The following is a 14,826-nucleotide window of genomic DNA, read 5'->3' on the forward strand; positions in this document are numbered from 1 at the left end:
TAGTTCTGCCTTTCCTAAGTTGTGGATGCTATGTTTCTTAGGAGAATGTTTGCCAGTAAGCCCACATTGTGCAGGCATTTATGTCCATGGGGCGAGTAGGAGAAGAAAAAGAAAAAAAAGAAAGGAACTCATAGGAACAGCATGTTCCTATGGTCAGTATTGTTGGGATCTTTTAGGGAAGTCTTTAATCTAGCATTGTCTCACAGCCAGGGCACAGGTGGGCAGGATGCCTTCGTCATGGAAGAGAGATGGGCATCAAGGTATGTCCTTGAGCATCGTGGTCAATTACTCCTTCCTCAATAAACTAAAATCTTTTGCTTTGTAATTGATGTGTTCCTAAATCCCTCTTTACTTCCGGCTGCCTTTGTGTGCAACTGTATCCACGCGAATACGAACACAGCTTGGAGGCACGTTACTGAATTTCCGTCGTCGTTTCCAGAATCCTTTGGAGACAATAACTCAAAGAATTATCGCGCTCCCGCTCCGCGAGCGTTGGGCCGCTTCCCCCCGACTCCCTTCGGGCGGCCTCGGCCCGCGGCCCCCACCCCGGAGCTGGGAACTACGCGTCCCGGCATGCCGCGCGGGGAGCGCCGCGCCACGTGCGAGGCGCGGGGGGAGCGGGCGCCGGGTGCTGCAGAGCCGGCGGGGCGGTAAGTGCGCGCTGCTCGCTGCGGGCGGTCGAGCGGAAGGAGCGGCGGGGCTGTTCTCCGCGCCCCTTGGCGGAGCTCCTCCCGCTCAGTCGCCCGCCGGGCCCCCTCGGTGCCAGGCCCCGCAGCTCGGGGTTGGCGATGGGCCTGAAGGACGCGAGCGGATGTTCTTTTGGAAACAGCGACCCGTGTCGCTGCATGCGTGTTTTGGTTACTAGGCTTCTGAGAGAAAAGGCGCGAGCCGGTGACCCTGCTAAAGGGGCACAGTGAGAAGCAGGAAACTTTCTGCAATGAAGGGAATTAGTGCGGTACTTCTCCACGGGGTAAAAATCCTGCGCTCTGTCAGAGGTGCTCTTGAGAGCTTGCAGAGTGAGGCAGCCATCCGTGTACTTGATTCATGGTGTAAGCAGAAAGACCGCTCAGTTGTGTTTTCTGTCTGACTAATAAGAGGAAGGAGAGGAGAATACCGCTGATCCGTAGTTTTTCTTTCAGGTTTAAATCCTGTAAAGGGACAGAACGAGACAAAAAAATGTAACATTTTTAATGAACAACATGCTTACACTACCTTGCACACTGGAAGTAAGGAATACAGTGCTGCAAAGTGGTTAGTGTGGTTGACGACTTCATTCCTGCCCACATCTTCCAGAGGAAGGGGGGGTGAAGAAAAAAGTGATGCACCCAGGCCCACAGTTGAGCCAGGCCTGGGCTGTTGGTATCTGCATTTGTATGTTCTGCCAGTGCATTCCTAGCCTGGCATTTGGATGAATTGATGAGAAAGCAAGTTTCACTCACTTGGTGACTGATCAGGACCCCATCCCCTGCATTGGATGCAGCTGTCTGGAGCCACAAGCAGGGATGCATCACGGCTTCTTTCCAGTGTTCATCAATACTGAGGAGCTTTCACAAGCAGGCCAGCAGTTTCCAGCCAGTTCTGGGCTCTCTTAATATTGTTAGAACTTTCTTTAAACTCTTTTTAATTCTTCTAGTATACCCTTACAATTTCACTATGCTATGATACCTTCAAAACATTTGCAATGGGGAGGCAGCCTATTCCTATAATAAAGAACTGGCTTATGATGAGCATATGCTGCCTTTTCTTTGTCCACCTGTTGTTTCTTGCTGTAAAATGTTTGGGACCATGAATAAATCTTTTTGTGGTGGATATGCAAAGTCTAGCCCACTTCTGGGTTAGTGGTCTGTAGGCACTGTAGAGTTAGAAAAAACAATGAAGTCAGAGCAGAATAGCTTGCATTTGGTTGCTGTGTGGTTGCACAAGCTCTTAGCTGGGGGCAGTGCTAGCAGCGCATCATTAGCAAAGCAGCAATTAAAACTTGGATAATCAGATCCCTCCAGGCATTACCATGTCTTTCTCTGATGTAACTGTTGCTGTTTTGTGTCTCAGCAGGGTTCACCAGTCATGGCAAAAAGAGCCTTGAAACTTGCCTCGCTGGCAGCAGCTGCTTCTGGTATCTATCTGTATGGCAACAAGTTCTTGGATCCCAACGATTTTGGAGTTGTTCGTGTGGGCCGAGCCATTGCCACAGTAAGTTTCATAGTACAGGATTCCTGGATGGGGTTCAGAGATTTGGAGTTCACAAATACTTGTGATTCTATACAGACCCTCTCTTTCAGTTGCTAACTAGCTCCCAAGAGTCAGCAGGTCAGCTGGGAGCTCCTCAAGTTGTTGACACAGTGCAGAGAAGGGAGGTGAAAGCATAGAAGGAATAGATCTGTCATCTGCACATTTTGGAAAGAAACGAATGGAGATACTGGGCTGCAGAGTGCAGTCTTTGTTTCCCTGCGTTGCATGGGACCTTCAGAACAACAGGCCTCACACATCTCCATCAGCAACCCTTCAAGGCCAGTTATGCAGTCATGATCTCTTGGATTGGTTTCCAGATTCATAAAATAAACCCTAAATCTTGCTAGCATGATTGCTATTTTACCCTATCATCTCTGCTATTCCTCTGTTGTGTTGATCACAGCTTCAGAAGACCTGAGAATGAATTCTGTCAGCCAGCCAGTTCATTGCCTTCTCCTTGAGGACATTCACTGATGAATCTATGAGCAGCCAGAGACATGGAGAACAGAGGCTGGAGGGGTATCAGTCTCCCTGTACCTCACTTGGATTATGCACCTGTCACTTCAAGCCACAATCTCCATCATTTACAGACCCCCAGTGCTAAGCAGCTGTCTGTCTGCATATTCTATGACTTTTAAGCACTTCATAAATGAGTTTTACAAGGAGTCAGCTCCTGAGGGCAGATGCAGTAAGAAACAAGCTCTGCTGGTTGGCTGAGGTGCCATGCTGTTTATATGTGCAGGCTGCACTGTGAACAATTGTGAAAAATGAGTGTTTATTTTGAAAAGAAACGTTTAGATGTTGTACTGAGGGACATGGTTTAGTAGGGAAATACTGGTGATAGGTTGGACTGGATGATCTTGGAGGTCTTTTCCAGCCTTGATGATTGTTGTAATGGAAGTGCTAGTCACAGCCTGAAGCAGTGATTGAACACCTGATGGGAAGGCAGGGCCAATCCAGGAGAGCTCAGGTGCATGCAGTGCACCTGAATGTTTGGAGGAGGTGGAGCCAGGATCCACCCTTCCCAGACCTCATTTGAGAGTTGGCAGTGGAGGCAAGGATATTTTGCTGGAGATTCCTGCCTACGTGAGGCCTTCCAAGGGTAAATTTTCCTTTATTTCTTTGTCTACGGCTGCTACATTTTAGGCTTATCCTCATTTGTTGTAGTTAAAGACTTTGCTACCCTGCTATTATTGCTGTACTTTCCATCATATTATGGCATTACAATTCTATCATTCTAAAAGAGTGAGGGCTGAAATACAAATTTTAATCTTCTTAAAACAAGTGCTATGCTTTGTGCTCTGTTCCTGACCATAAGGCAGTATTGCCTGGTGGCAAAGAGCAGCTTCCTCCCTTTTACTGCCCTTGAAACTGAGACCTGAGGAGGGAATGTATCTTATTGTGATTGGGGAAGTCTGCTATCTGGGCAGTTTGGGCAGTCTAGTCTGCCCATGAGTTCTGCCTGCTTTAAAAGTGTTCATTTATTTTACTTGTAATCAGTGTTTTTTTGTGACTATCATCTGTTTAGGACAAAAAACAAGTGAGAAGTATGTAATAATGAGGCTGTACAGTTGGTCTGTGTTTTGATTGACAAGGAGAGGCTACTTTCTCGAAGAATAAAAAGTAGGAGAAAGAAGATTTTCTTTGCACCCATTGCAGGATGGCTGAGGCTGTCAGGGACCTTTGGGTACATCTGCTTTAGCTTCTGATCGAGCAGGGATATTCAGAGCAGGCTGCCCAGCACCATGTCCAGGTGGCTTTTGAAGATCTCCAAAGGGGAGACTCCACAGCTGCTCTGAGCAGCCTGTGCCAGTGCAGAACACTTTTAAAGCAAGCTGTATTTGAAAGACTGTAATTCATAGAATGATAGAATAGCTTAGGTTGGAAGGGACCTTAAAAACCATCCATTTCCAAATCCCTGCTGTGGTCAGGGTTGTCAGCCACTAGATCAGGCTGCCAAAGGCCCATTCAGCCTGGCCTTAAATCCCTCCAGGGATGGGGCATTCGCACCACCCTCTGAGTAAGGAATTTTTTCTTAAGAGCTAACCTAAATCTCCCTTCTAGTAGTTTTGAGCCATTCCCCCTGGTCTTGTCACTGTCAGACATTATAAAAAGTCCCTCCTTACATATAGGCTTTCCTTGATTACTGTAAGGCTTCAACGAGGTCTTCCTTCCTAGAGCCTTCTCCAAGCTAAACAAGCTCAGCTCTTAGTCTTTCCTCATCAAAGAGGTGCTGCAGCCTTCTGTGTATCTTCATTGCCTCCTGTGGACCTATTGCAACAATTCTGCATCATTCTTGAGGTGGAGGCTACAGACTTGGACACAGAACTCCGGATGGAATCTCATGAGGGCAAAGTAGATGGGGATAGCCACCTCCCAAATAATTAATAAGTGAATTTTGCAGCAGCAGATGCAAGAACTTAAGATAGGGTATGGTGTAACAAAAAAAAAAAACAAAAAAAAAATCTTAGAAGAAAGGATGCGTGGTTAGAACTATAAAACTTCAGGCAAATTTCATTTGAGATGGATTAGAAAGATTTGAATCTGCTTGTACTTAATGCATAGTGGTTCTGTAGACCTTTGCTGATCTTCCTCAGAAAGTTGATGAAGTTCCCAGTTGCTGAGAGAACTGGCTTTTGTTTATATGTGGATAAACAACTGAGGGAACGTTGTACCACGATATGGGGAGATCTGAGGATAGTTTTAGGAGTGGTGGGAAGAGCGTAAGGAGATGAGAGTCAGTAGAACCAAAAGGAAGGCCAAGTCTTTGGGACATTTATCACTGCACTGGATGTATCAGTTAAAGGAAGTAATCTGGCATTGGAGGAGGGAGGGACCAGTTGGTCTTGTAGGTCTTTTTGTGTTTCTGAGATTCAGTCTCACTCTGTAATGTGAACAATGGCACTATTCTTGGTTGAGAATGAATTTGGTAACCTGGACAGCATCATGTTTCAGGCAGTTTTCTGTGTTCTGATAAAGTCAGAAGCCTGGTGGAGCATTGCCCATATTTCTTTGAGGGTAGCCCAAGTTGTTTTGAGTATGTGAAATGAGCACTGTGTTGTAGCTGGAATATTTCTCACAAAGTAACAGGGATTTGGCAGTGTCAGTGTTGCCTATCAGGATCATCATAATACTAATTTAGTGTTTAAGATTATGATGTAATTAGCAAATAGTTAATTAATTCCCTCGTCCTCAGTAATACAGGCCAATCTGTTAGCTGCTTCTCTTTAAGTTGGAGGTGATAATTACCCTCGTGGACTAGAGATAAAATACAAACCAATTCAAGCATTCATGCAAGACTGATTTGAACATCCTTTCACTTCATAGTTGTTGCTTGAGGTTGGAAAGATACTTTGAAAAATTTTTCTTTTGAGTGTGTCTCAAAAGAACTGTGCACCTCCTGAATTCATCAGGGGCAAGAGAGCCTGAAAAGCCAGAAAAAAAAATTTTGGTTTGCTCAGTTTCTAGTCTGGAAAACAGGAAACCTGAACTCCACAAGGAAAAAATACATCTATTTATATCTCATTCCTAGCTGGATTTCCTTGTGGATGCATCTCTGAGCCTTTGACTGTTGCTTTGTTGACTTCAGTCACTTTGTTTTGAAACAGATATAATCTCCCTTTCTGCCTGACTCTCTTGATCCACTGATTGTGCTTTAGGTGTTTCATCTGTGCCTTTCCTAAGCACATGTGTGGTGAAAGAAGTCCAAGTATCCCATTCCACAGGGGGATGCCACCCCTTTGTTAGGGATGTTTTAGGAAAGCTTTAGATCTGTTCTATGCAAATGGTTCTTTATGGCAAGGATCTTAAAGTTTGTGATGTTCCTTTCTCTCCCTCCAAGTAAATTCTGAGGGCATGAGCTGTGTTCTTCTGTTCCATTTTCTGGCCTGACTGTGGAAAGAGAGAAACTTCAGTCAAAGGTTAAAACTCTGAAATACCCAGTATTCATTTTCAGACATTTAGGCATTTAGAAATCTCATTTTATTGTCTGTGGCTATGTCTAGCTAATAAGCTTTAGCTGGTTCTCTATATTGTACTTTTCTAATTGGGTATCTGATCCTTTTGCCCTCTAGTCCTTCATGAAGTTGAGTACTATTGCCTGTGGTTATCAGTGAGCCTGTGTTAAGCCACCGTTTCCCTGCTGAGCCATCTTTCCAGACCGAGCTCCCTGTGTACCAGTGTGCAGTCAGACAAGCTGGAGGTGTGAAGATCAGGTGGAGGATAATGGGTGGCGAACAAACAGGACTTCTGTGGCATTAATGGCATTACTAGCTGCAGACCTTACTGTGGAAACCCCAGGTGGCTGGCTAAAATCTGAGCTCACGGTGCAAGGTGCAGTACAGAGATTATGAAAGTGCTTAGAGCTTCTCAAAAGGAAGATAGTATAGGAATGCCAAGCGTTGGCTATTTTTAATAGCTGCATGCCACTGAGATCCCTGCACTGCTTTCTCTAAATGTTTAATTTTTTTTTTCTGTATCTGCAGTTTATTACTGTGAACTCACTGTAGAGCTTAAACTTTGCAGCCTGAACTACGTACATCCTACTAAACAGATGGTTTGTTGTTTTTAGTCCAAGATGACTGCGGAGCTTGATCAACTTTTCTGTTTTTGTTTGCAGACGGCAGTTATCACCTGTGACTACCTCACCTCCCTTCGCAATGTCCCGTATGGATCAGAGGAATATGACTTCCTCAAATCACAGGTAGGTTATACTACTGAATTGTGTTCCTCGGAAGCTCTTTGAGGCACAGGTATGTTGCCAAAGCCATTGCCATAAAACAAGCTATCAACAAGCTGTCAGCTTAATGATTCAACGTACCTTCTACCAAACTTGATAACTGCAGAGGCAAACTGTGGAGCATTCTGGATAAGAATTAGGCAATACCGGCATTGCTGAATGGAGAAGTTCCTTTGTCAAGAGGAGGCACGTGCAACCAGTGCTTGCTTATGCCTGTTAGAGATTCAAGTTCTTATTGTATCGGGTAAGATGTGTTTGGTCCCTGTTACCAGATCCCTGCTGTCTGGAGTGGTTGTGTGGAGGTCAGGAGCAGAGAGTGGTCTGGCAGTGGTTTCTTGTACTGTTTATCCAAGCATATAATGATTGAAGGCTGAGTGATTTAAGTAAAAGCAGAGTCTTGGACAGGAAGTAATAGGGATGAATTAGGCCTGTCAGTCTTTGAAGAAATCAGAGGTAATTGGGCAATGATACATCTCACTGTAAGACTCTATTTTGTTGTGTTTTGATATAGCTAATTAACGTGAATAGAAAATGCATTTCCAGTGAGAAGTATAAGAATCCCTTTTGCTCCTCTGAGACCTGTGCTGCACCTTTCACTCTATCCTGCAGCTGTACAGTATTTTGGTCTGCGACTGACACTGTTTTACTTCTGTGTGTATAGTGTAGCCACTGTCTCTCTTGTATTCAAGCTCAAGGAGTTGGAGTGAGAAATACGGTCTACACCAAATTAGACAAGTCTGTGCAGTACTTTTAAAATAAGATATTTGACTTTCTTTTTCTTCTTAGTACATACAGGATGTGGGCTACTGATGTGGTTGAAATGCATGTGGTAGTGCTCTCCAGCGACTATCAGACCAGAGGAGATCTAAAGCTGGACACAGCAGTAGGCCTGGCTTGTGCTTGAGCATTGGGCTCCATTTCCTGCATCATACCAAGGTGTGTGCCAGCCATACTGGTTCAGACCTCATCCAAAATTAGAAATCAATGGCATTTGGACTTAAGAATACTTTGGGTTCTTCTGGCAGAAAATCAACACCAACAGTGTGGTCTTAAAGAGTATTCAGGATAGTTTACAGAGCAGCTTCTTTAGGCTTGTTCTCATCCTCTCCTATGTAAAGATGTTAAGCAGTTCTGTCATCCTAAGTGAGCAGCTCTGATACCCTGACATAAACTAGGGATGGGCTTGTTGGACTCCTGAGCTTTGCTTTCCATCTGCCCATGTTTCTGCCATTTGCCTTTGAAACCTGGTTTGCAGAAGGACTGCTTGTAGCTTTCTTGGGCAACAACCAAGTTATGGAGTCATCAGTACTGTGGACAACTTATTATTTGGCAGCTTTTCGTAGCAGCCCTTGCAAATTCCTGACCTTTTGCTGTATGTGTCCATGACTTCATTAACCTCTGTCATGCAGGCTTCAGTGGTTTGTCAATTCCTGCCCTTGCAGCCGGTCCAGCTCTGTTTGCTGGTGCTGCTCAGAGCTGTGCTCTTCCTGTGTGGCAGCCAAGACTAGCTGAGTCAGCATCTGTCTGTAGCAGAGTGAGTGGCTCAGTGGCGTGGCCAGCACTCGCCTTTGGCTGCATGAAGAGGAATGAGAGGGGAGATGGAGAGGAGAAAGTAAATGCAGACATAGTGTGAATTGGCAAAACTCTTTGACCAGTGAAGGTCTGTCCTCCTGTTGGCAAACGTTAAAAAAGTTTGTTGGTCTAGAACCAGCTCAGAAGAGGGTGATATTTAAGAAGTTGATTCTAAAGGTAAGACATTGGATGAGACTAAGAGAACATGAATCCTCCTCCCAAGTGTCCTGTGTAAGGGATAGTTATCCAGATGTTACTTGTACTTGCCTCTGTTCTTGCTAGATCTTTGGTGCTCTTGGCTATGAATTGCATTCTTTTGCCTTTCTGTCCTTTCAGTGAAGCCAGGTGAACTTCCTCTCCATATGCTGAGTTTGGACTTTGCTTTTAAACATGTGCATGAGTTGGTTACTGATTTCCAGCTTCTTTTTTTTTGTGTGTGTGTGTGTGCTGTGCTTAGAGCAGAGTTTCTACGAGGCTTGGGCTTAGTGACCTTGGAACTGTGGATAGTACCAGCAGGTCTGGGTGCAGCTACTGTGCCTCTCCTTCTGGTGATGGGATCCATGCAGCTGCATTCATGTCTGAGATGGGGATATATCTTGTGAATCAGGAAGGACTACCTTCTATGTAGCTTGTCCTGGTACTCAGTATACTGGTGGGTGCTGCTTGAGTGCAAAAGATAGTCCTTAACTCTCCTCAGATTCCTTGTCAGCCATTAAACTAGGGCCTCTAAATTACCCACAGGGTAATTTAGATGGCAGATGAGAAGCTTCAGTGGCAGCACCAGTTCCTAAGCCTGTTGGAGTGAAACAGGGGCATAGTCATTAGGAAGCAATTAAATGCAAATCAGATTAAGAAGGAAGTGGGTTCCTCAAGGGCTTTTAGCCAGGTTCCTGCTTAGCTCCAAAGAAACCTCTTCAATCTTACTCTATTTTTCTGTCCCTCATGGGCCACTTTGATGCTAATGTTCTCAGCTAGTCAGTTCTAAGCATCTTTTATGGTCAGTAGATTGGTGAAGTATTTGCTACTTTCTACAGGGCGAGAAGTCATTGTGTGTCCCTGGGGTTGGGACATTTATGCATCATTTATGCATCTGTGTGTTTCCCAGCAGCCATAAGATATGAGGAGCCACCTTCCTGAAGGCACTCATAGCCCTTCTTCAACAGTAGTGAAAAGAAGTCTTACCTTTTCCATTGCTGCTGCTTTCCGTAGCAGGGATGAACCTGCTCAAGAGGTCAGACCATAACAACATCCATAACATTGCTTCCTTCGCCTCATCACTGATGTCTGGACATACTGAGATGGAAGTTCTTTTCTGGCCTTTCTGCTCTCGTTCTGCATGTGAAGATATTGCCAGGATACTGATACCAGGGCCAGTGGTAGCCAGGATTAGACTCATGACATGGGATGTCTGTAGGTCTAGTGTCAGAAAGATTTTGGGAAGGTACAAGCTTTTTTCAGTACATGCCTTTTCTATTAAATGATGCCAACCATTTTTGCACGTATGAGCTTGGGCATTTCTTTCTGGTTGTACAGAGAATCAGGAAGCTTGAGGGTACAGTGCCCTTTCCCAGATGGGATGTTTCTTATCTATTCCTTTCTCAATAAACAATTCTATTATGTGAAGGGCTACATTTCTTTGATATTCCCCTGCCTCCTTGAGCAGTTGTTTTCCCAGTCCTGAGTCAGCCTTCCCTTTGACATTTCCATTGTTCCTCTCATCATAGCACCTGAATGCCTTGTTTGACACTTCCTATATTGCTATTCCTGTAATTTTTGTTGATCCTGCTGTCGGGAGGTATCTCGCAACGTGTTTAAGAACTGGCGTCAGTGGACTTCTAAGTTATCATCATCAGAGTAAGATGGGTGTTCAGCTTGCAAATTTCTACACTAGTGATCATAGCTGAAAATCTTGAGCAGGGCATTTATTTTGTCATTTTACTATGTAAGGCAGAAGTTACTGCTGCAATTGTGGGTACAGATATTTTTTTTTTTAACAGAGAGGAGGTAGCAAGGAGAGAGGATCTTTGGTCAAGGTGTCTCTGGAGACAGTAAGAATCCATTCTTGAATTAACTTTGGCAATAGAGTTGCTTTGTCAGGGAAAAGCCATTTGGGGAGGTTAATTAACTTCCTCCTTCTGAGAACAGAATGTGGATGTTCTCATTCAGGCTCTTGACTATTGGGCTTTCAGTATCTGGACAAATATTTTGAAGGTGTAACCTTGTGACCTTGTGCCATCGTTAAACAGAATAGTATTTCTTGTTCCTTCAGAGTTGTTATGGTCATGTCATGTTTGTTTCTTGTGGTGAGGTGAGTATTTTGGAAAAAAAAAAAAAAGTCTCTCAGTGATGTTGCCTGACTGAAGGACCCTACCATCCAGGTAAGAAAACAAATGAGTGTACCTGTGTATGTTTATGTTTGGGTTTTTTTTTTAAATATCATGCAATTCATGATAGCTCAGACCAGCAAAATAGCCTGTGTCTGTGGCCTTCCACCGTGATCTAGTAATACTGTGTGTCTTTATAGGAAGAAATATACTAAAATAGTTTCTTCATGTTGAATCTAGACTGTGCCTGCAGAGAAATGCCTGGGAGGTCTCCACGGCAATCCTTCAAACTGACAGCTCTGTGGGGACTAGGGGTTGTTCTATACCACAGCTGGTGCAGGTGCTGGTGGTTCTCTTTGTCTTCAAACTGGTGAAAAGGCTGAGAAGAATGAAATTCCATAGGAGACATGGAGTAGCTGTTAGGTGGTAATGACTTTCTGTCACCAAGCTAAATGGGAACCAGTAAGAGAGAGAAAGAATCCCACAGCTCGTCTGCGGTACCTGAGCTGATAATGTTAGGCTGCCCCGTGCATGTTCTCCAAAGGATATATCTTCATCTAAATGGAATGGTGGACAGTAATGCAGCCTAAAAAAAGCTACTGGCAGAACCAGCTGTTGCCTTGATGACTTCCACTTCCAAGTACTCCTGTCTAGCAAACTTTCTGCTAACACATAAAGTATGAAAGCTTTGCACCAGAAACACGTAACGCATAGCACAAGCTGTAAAATAGATCTTAAAATTTTAAGACACTTCCTTTTCCTCCTCCTATTTTCTAGAGTACAGTCAGCTGAATGTTATGGTCGCAGCATCTCTAGGTTTTAATTTTGTAGTGTGGAAGGTCCATTTTGGGATGAGTGCCTACAAAGCATGATATCCTTCAATTCTCTGCACAGGTTTATTTAGAGAAATAGGCCATCTCACTGTGGTGTTTTTGGAGGAGAAGGAAGGAGATAAGTGAGGGGAAATAATACCTAATTCATTGCACTTTTCTTGCTGGCTCAGCACTCTGATCCCTGAAATGCCTCACAAGGAGCGTGAGTGTTGAGTATCAGGTATGCCGCTGATCTGCAAGGATTGCCTAAGTAGTCCTGTGTCTTTCAGGCACCTCCACAGCTGGAGTGAAACTGTGGGGCTTGGGAACGTTTTGCCTTCTCTCCTCCAGGTGGGGCTATCCCTTTGCAATTGAATCCCCGAGGACCTCATTACTTGGCTTTTTTATAGTTGCTGAGGTGCACATAATAGCCAGAGGAACATCTGAAGAACATTTCAGCTGGTGGAGAGAGGAACCTATTGGAAACTCTCAAAGGATGTAGGTTGCAAGGAGCTTGCATCATGAGGAGCACCATGAGAGGAGCAACTAGAATGTGAAGAAATAGTTTTATTTAGTGTTTAGACTACCTCTTGATTCTTGCTGTGAAATAGACACTCAGTGGTGCTAAGTCAGAGACTTGGAAAGAGATGGTGTTGGTTTTGAAGAGCTCAGGGTTTAGACTGACTTGTTTGCCTGGATTATTCACCCTGGATTTGAATGGTGCAAATGGATACGCATGCAGGATTTGTCAGAGAACTGAAGGGGGAAGGAAGCAAAAAGAAAGTGAGATTTCTTAGGGTGCTGTTGTATGTAACTTAGGACTGTTCTTACTAACTTTGGATCAGTACCTATGTAGAGATGTTTTCTTAGTGAAGACTGGGTAGTGTTCAGCTACTACTGATCAGTTCATATAACTTAATAGAATCATTATACAGCCCAGGTTAGAAGGGGCCTTGGAAGACCACCAGGTCCAGCCCTTCGTGAGAATTGACAGAAGCTGAAACAACTTGGTTGTTGTAGGTTGCCTGTAAAATCAGAAGGGATGACAAGTAACCAGTGCTTTACCTATTTTAAAAATAAGAATACAATTGGCTTGAGAGTTGAAATAATCTTATATGAGACTGGTAAAAATAGATATCTAATCAGTCGTGAGGATAGAGTATGGTGATATAAATACAGGTGAAAAGACTGATGTTGCATGCAGAAGATACTTCATATATCAGAACAGGTTGGAATTTCAGAGCAGGGATGAAAACTGTAGATTTGATATGTTAAATTAGTGACCTTACAGCACTATCCCCGAAGTGTATCTGATAAAAGAATGTACTGAAGGGTAGCACACAATTATCTTACATGTCAAGCCAGTGTATTCCTTTAGTCTCTTAAGTGACTGCTGGTTGATGTCTTGCAAACAATTCCCTGGAGTTCTTGGCAATGTTGAAGGCATCTTAGTGGGTTTCAGGCAAATCCTTTCACATGTGTGAGGGCTACCCAGTTCACACTCTTGAGGTTACAGTGTCTCTGTTAGGAACTCTTCTGTGTTCCTTCCTCCAGTGTGTCAGGGCCGGGCAGGAGTCTGTGAGGCTGGGGAAGAGTTGCGGACTAGAAAAAAGGAAGCAATGTGTCTCTGAGTTGGAGCAGCTGCTGATGTAGTCTAGAAACAAAACAAAATGTAGAATTCAGTACTGGGTTTGGAAGTAATCATTTATTGACTAGGGTGTTCAGATGTCCTGCCTAGAAATCCGCTGATGTGAGTATGTCTGCATTTTAGTGCATCTGAGTGAGCATATCTGTCTGCCTGTAGGATGTGCCTGTGTGTTCAGGGTTTATTTGAGTTGAAATAGCCACTTCCAAGGCAAAATCAAAGATGGGTCTGGTGGAGTGAATCTTGACATCTGGCCTTGTTAAGCCTACTTTTGGTCTCATAGAATTGGTTTGGGGTTTCTCCGTCGTCTCCCCCCCCCCTTTTTTTTTTTTTTTTGAGAGAGATACTCCAGTCTCAGCGACTGCAAATTCTGCTGATGGTGCACCATTCAGAATAGCTTGCTGCTCCTTCCTCTGCAGCAGCATCATTTTGGCAGGTCTGACACCAGTAACAACTTGTTTTTGTCAGTGTACTGAGCTGATGTGACTTGCAAGGGGCCCACAGGGAGCAGATAAACATAGTGACAGGGGTCGTCTTTATACAGCCTCAACTCTGTTTCTAGCTCCCCTTCAACAATGAATTTACTTGTAAGTCTATATATAAACACACATGCACAATGCTTTATGAAATACCTCCTGCTAAGCCTGGATTCATTTACTACCTTACCAACTTTGCTGAATGTAGAGGAAAATTCACTGGAAAGGTTACTAGCAGAATTGCTTTTAAAAAAACAAAACAAAACAAAAAACAAAAAAAACCCTACAGAACAACAACAAAAACACAACAACCAACCAGATCCTAAAATGTCTTTACTGCCCCTGCAGTTTGTTTGAAAATGTATTGGTTTTGAGTTGCCTGTGAACTCTGTAACTGTGCATCCAGTTTGTTATCATAGGGCTGCTCTGAACAGGGTGTTTTTTTTTTTTGTTTTGTTTTGTTTTTTTTTGTTAGAAGTTCCAGAATATACATGTCAATGTACACAATACATCTTCGTATACAACTCTGTTTGCAAAAATATCTCATAGCAGATGTATAAAGATCGGGGATCCGTCTCTATCCCCAACCCCCGAGAAGCCAAAAAAAGAAAACAACAACAACAAAACAAACAAACAAAACCAACCCCAACCACCCCCACTGCAACTGTGAGGGAGCAGAAGGGTTTCCATGGAGGATTCGGTGTCGGGATGCTGCTGCGCTTGGTGGTGCTGTGGCTGCTCCCACCACAAAGCATCCAAGCAGAACAGAATTGTTACCATTGGGTTTCGTACAGCAGATGGACCCATTTGGGTGTTGAGGAACGGGGGGAGGTTGGGAAAATAGGAAGAGCTGCTGAGGAAAAGCAGAGCTTTGCTCCTTTGCTCCGCTCCCCCCGGGGCTGAAGGCGCTGCGGGATGGATGGGGCAGAAAGGGACGGCGGGATTCAAAGGGCACCTTTGTGCTTTTTGGCATCTTCCTGGCGCCCGGGCCGTGCTCTGCAGTGTTCCCTAAGAGTCCAAATTAAAAAAA

At 44.2% G+C, this 14,826-nt stretch overlaps 1 protein-coding gene across 7 annotated transcripts in view; it reads left to right on the top strand.

Annotated features, from left to right (window-relative positions):
- Positions 1 to 560: 560 nt before the first annotated feature.
- ADCK1 (aarF domain containing kinase 1) overlaps positions 561 to 14,826 on the top strand; it is a 78,173-nt gene continuing 63,907 nt past the window's right edge. For 3 of the 7 annotated variants that reach the window (XM_019615779.2, XM_019615782.2, XM_019615783.2), the window contains exons 1-3: positions 562 to 650; positions 2,053 to 2,190; positions 6,848 to 6,931. In XM_019615779.2, coding sequence (XP_019471324.1) covers positions 2,065 to 2,190; positions 6,848 to 6,931 — 210 coding nt within the window. In that variant the 5' untranslated portion in view covers positions 562 to 650; positions 2,053 to 2,064. Of the gene's footprint in view, positions 651 to 2,049; positions 2,191 to 6,847; positions 6,932 to 14,826 lie in introns of all 7 variants that reach the window. The other 4 variants (XM_010711780.3, XM_031553621.1, XM_019615781.2 and 1 more) reach the window with 3 other exon arrangements.

Source organism: Meleagris gallopavo, chromosome 5, assembly GCF_000146605.3.
Source record: "Meleagris gallopavo isolate NT-WF06-2002-E0010 breed Aviagen turkey brand Nicholas breeding stock chromosome 5, Turkey_5.1, whole genome shotgun sequence".
NCBI lineage: Eukaryota > Metazoa > Chordata > Aves > Galliformes > Phasianidae > Meleagris > Meleagris gallopavo.